Consider the following 3,700-nt stretch of genomic DNA (forward strand, 5'->3'; position numbering starts at 1 on the left):
ATAATAATTAACTAATTTTTATCATTCCTGTTCTTCGGAGTATAGAAGAGGAAGAACGACGCTAACAGTCACCATCCAATGTTTTAATTGAGGTTAAACAGCACATACAAGTCACGGGTTTGTATTTACTTTTCAAAGGAAATTGTAATGACTGGTGTTCGGGAAACTCATTGTAGGCTTTGCCTTAAAATTATAGCCGATAAAAGTTTCGAAGTGATAAACAACGTTATCAGGGATATTCTTGATGTTCTTTTGCTGAAACTGGTAAGTCATTGAAAGATTAGTTTCTACTATTTCAATTAGTGAACGTTATTTTGTGCCAAAGTTGTTGTCATTCTGTTTGATTAAAATGCGCACATTTCAGAAATTGGATGATGTGACCAAGGAGGTTATATGTAGTGTTTGCAAAAGTAAATTATACGCAGCATTAGACTTCAAGTCGGCTTGTTTGAATACCGATAACATAATTATTCCATATGTGGATTGCGAAAAAATGTTACAGCTCGACTTAAGGGAAGTGTACAGGAAGGAAAAGAGAGACGAGTCAATTTCAGAGAATCAGAAAATATGTCGATTGTGTATGCAACTAGTAACAAGTGAGTTTAGGTGCATACGTGAGGAGGAACTCGAAGCTATTCAGAAACTGACTCCTGAAATGGTATGAACCATGTTAAATATATTCATTGATCACAGCTTAAAAAAATTACTTTGCAGAATATAAATATCATCATAGATCCCGTTGTATGTAAGGTGTGTTTGGATTCCCTGTGCACCCACAACAGTTTCTGCAGAGAATGTTTGGAAGTAGAGGAAAACTTTAAAGGTAGTTCTGATGGTCAAGCCACAGAAAGTCAAGTTGGTACATCACCATCCAATTTATTCGTTAAGACTGAAAACTTGGACCGGGAATTCGATATTAACGAGATGGGAATGTCAATCAAAGCAGAAATTGTGGACATAAAATCTGAAAACGAGGAAAGAAGGTAAGGGAAGACTATTTTAGGATTAAAAAAATGGCAAAGTGCCTGATTGTGGTACTATCGTTAATTTATTAATGCGTATTATTAACTTGTGTTACCAAAATAGTCCAATCAAATCAGATTTAGTTCATTAAACAAAAACACGTAAAAATAAGAAAAAATTTCCTAGAATTTAAAAATGCCATCCGAAGTTTGCAAAAAACAGTTTAATAAAAAACATTTTAGAAAAAAATGTTTGAGTCAACAGTTGTAGGACTTTTTATGACAAAAATTTTGAACCTAGCCCAATGTCAATTGATAAACAAATGTATCAGTTACTGCAAAAAAACTTCTAAAAATCGAATTTTTTTAATTCCTATATCTTTTAAACGAAAAAAGATTTTTTTACTTTCAGAGTATGTAATCCTTGGCAAGTAGAACTAGTGCATTTTTGTAAAATTGCAAAATATTTGATAGTTTTTGCAAAAGTTGAGTTTTTCGAAAAAATACATTTTTTTCAAATTTCAATAAATCATACAGTAATGCACTTACATGATCCATCTTGGACTTAAAATTTTCTCTAACAGTTGTACTTTCCTGGGAAAATTCGTTAATTCCTATGTTCTAAATTGCTTCGTTTTGCTAAAAGATGTCAGAGTTGGCAAAACATTTAGATTAAATTTGTTGCGCAAGTACTTGGGTATAGATCTCATTTGACATAGTAACAAAAGTAATTTCATTTGGAGAAATCGGAAAAATACCCGCATATATTTGTTGCTCGTAACCTTATAATTTCAGTTTCTTATTTTTCTCACTAGTATTCTTAAATTTCTTAGGGATTTAACTTAATTATTTTCAAAACCATCATTAACATAGTTATTTAATTTCATCATAAGATGGAAATAATGCCAAGTACAGTTCCGACATTTATAAATGCATTTGGTATTATCTATAACCCCTTAAAATTAAAACCTTGCTTTGGAAAATACCCTGTATATGCAATTTTTTCAGCGACGAGCCGCTGGAGAGCCCCGATAATAAACCGTTCGAGAAGAGTGACCCTAAGGTTGCAAAAGATGATGGATATAAACGCGAGAATAGATCAACGAGCAAATATAATAAGAAAAAAAAGCAGGAACGCAATGAATTGTACAGATGTGATAAATGTAGTTACAAAACTGGAAGTAAGATCCGTTTTGCAGCACACTGCGCTAGATGTGGGAAAGATTCGGAAGTGTACAAGTGCAAAACGTGCGTTTATACAACTGAGCATGAGAAATTATTTCAAAGGCACCAATTTCGGCATAAATACCCTTCGCAGATTCAAATGTACAGATGTAACGACTGCGATTACGAAACTAAAAAAAAGAGTAATATCAACCAGCACCAACTGACGCATAAAGATGCTTCACAGGTCCAGTTATACAAGTGTAACGAGTGCGATTATAAAACTAAATACCGCTACTACTGTATAAAACAACACCAATTGATGCATAAAGATCCATCACAGGTTCAAATGTACAGATGTAACGATTGCGATTTCGAAACTAAATACAGGAATCTTATCAGACGGCATCAACTGAAGCATAAAGATCCATCACAGGTTCAAATGTACAGATGTAACAAATGCGATTACGAAACTAAGTACAAAGATAATCTCAGAAAGCACCAACTGAAACATAAAGATTCTTCTGAGGTTCAAATGTATAGATGTAACGACTGCGATTACGAAACTAAGTACAGGAGTCATATCATACGCCACCAAGTGATACATAAAGATCCTTCGCAGGTCCAGTTTTTCAAGTGTAACGACTGCGATTATGAAACTAAATACAGGAGTGGTATTACATGTCACGTGTTGACGCATAGAAAGCCTTCTTAAATGCCATCGAGTAGTGTTGGCAACTGAAATCGGTTTTTTGGATAGTCGATTAACCGGTTCCAGACGATTTGGATTTTTACGAAACCCAAAAACAGGTTATTCGATTCTTCAAATAACCGATTATTCAAATAGTCGATTATTTGATAATCTATTCATTCAAACATCCGGATAATCGGATTCTTTCTTTATTGACATATTGGCTACTTAGCACGTACATAGTAGATACAAAATTAGGTGGAACTATTAAGGGAAATACAATTTATTTTTATATGTACTTTATCCTCGACACAGACACAGATTGATTAAAAAAACAATCACCTAAACACCAAACCTGTTTATACAGGGCGTCCCAGAAAGACCTCCCATAAATACAGGAGGTGATAGTACGACAAAAAATAAGAATTTTTAGTCATGAATTATATGTCTATCTCCTCTTGTTTTCTAGATACAGAGCGACAAAATAAAATTTTTTAAATAAAATTTGTACGAAAATTTCCAAACGGTACGAAATATTTTTATGAATGTTGGTATTGCGGGGTTTTTAAGGGTGCCAAATACGTTAGTCTAATTATTTTTTGGATATTTCATAGGGCGCTAGTTATGCTACATTCGTATTACATTTTAATTACTAATTTTTTTAAGGTTAGGTTCTTTACCATTCGGGCTCCAATTCACTTTTCCGACTTTTGCCAGCACTTCACTTTTTTTTTAACGTATTCGCATTCTGTACTAAAATGAAGTGTACCTTTGTAAAAGTTTCTCTATACCTAAACCCAGTGGTTTTCACTTTATTTACTAATAAACATTTCCCTTTTCTTAAATTGATGTTTTCCTTTGTTTCGCACATTTTAGGTTGGCC

At 33.4% G+C, this 3,700-nt stretch overlaps 1 protein-coding gene across 1 annotated transcript; it reads left to right on the plus strand.

Annotated features, from left to right (window-relative positions):
• The first annotated feature begins 97 nt into the window (after window positions 1–97).
• Window positions 98–3,287, plus strand: LOC111692640 (RE1-silencing transcription factor-like). Its single transcript, XM_023456711.1, has 4 exons — window positions 98–264; window positions 365–658; window positions 715–983; window positions 1,971–3,287. Exons 1-4 carry the CDS (start codon window positions 148–150, stop codon window positions 2,839–2,841), a joined length of 1,551 nt encoding a protein of 516 aa, XP_023312479.1. The 5' UTR covers window positions 98–147; the 3' UTR covers window positions 2,842–3,287.
• Window positions 3,288–3,700: the final 413 nt, after the last annotated feature.

The sequence above is a fragment of the Anoplophora glabripennis genome, unplaced genomic scaffold, assembly GCF_000390285.2.
Source record: "Anoplophora glabripennis isolate ALB-LARVAE unplaced genomic scaffold, Agla_2.0 scaffold2334, whole genome shotgun sequence".
Taxonomy (NCBI): domain Eukaryota; kingdom Metazoa; phylum Arthropoda; class Insecta; order Coleoptera; family Cerambycidae; genus Anoplophora; species Anoplophora glabripennis.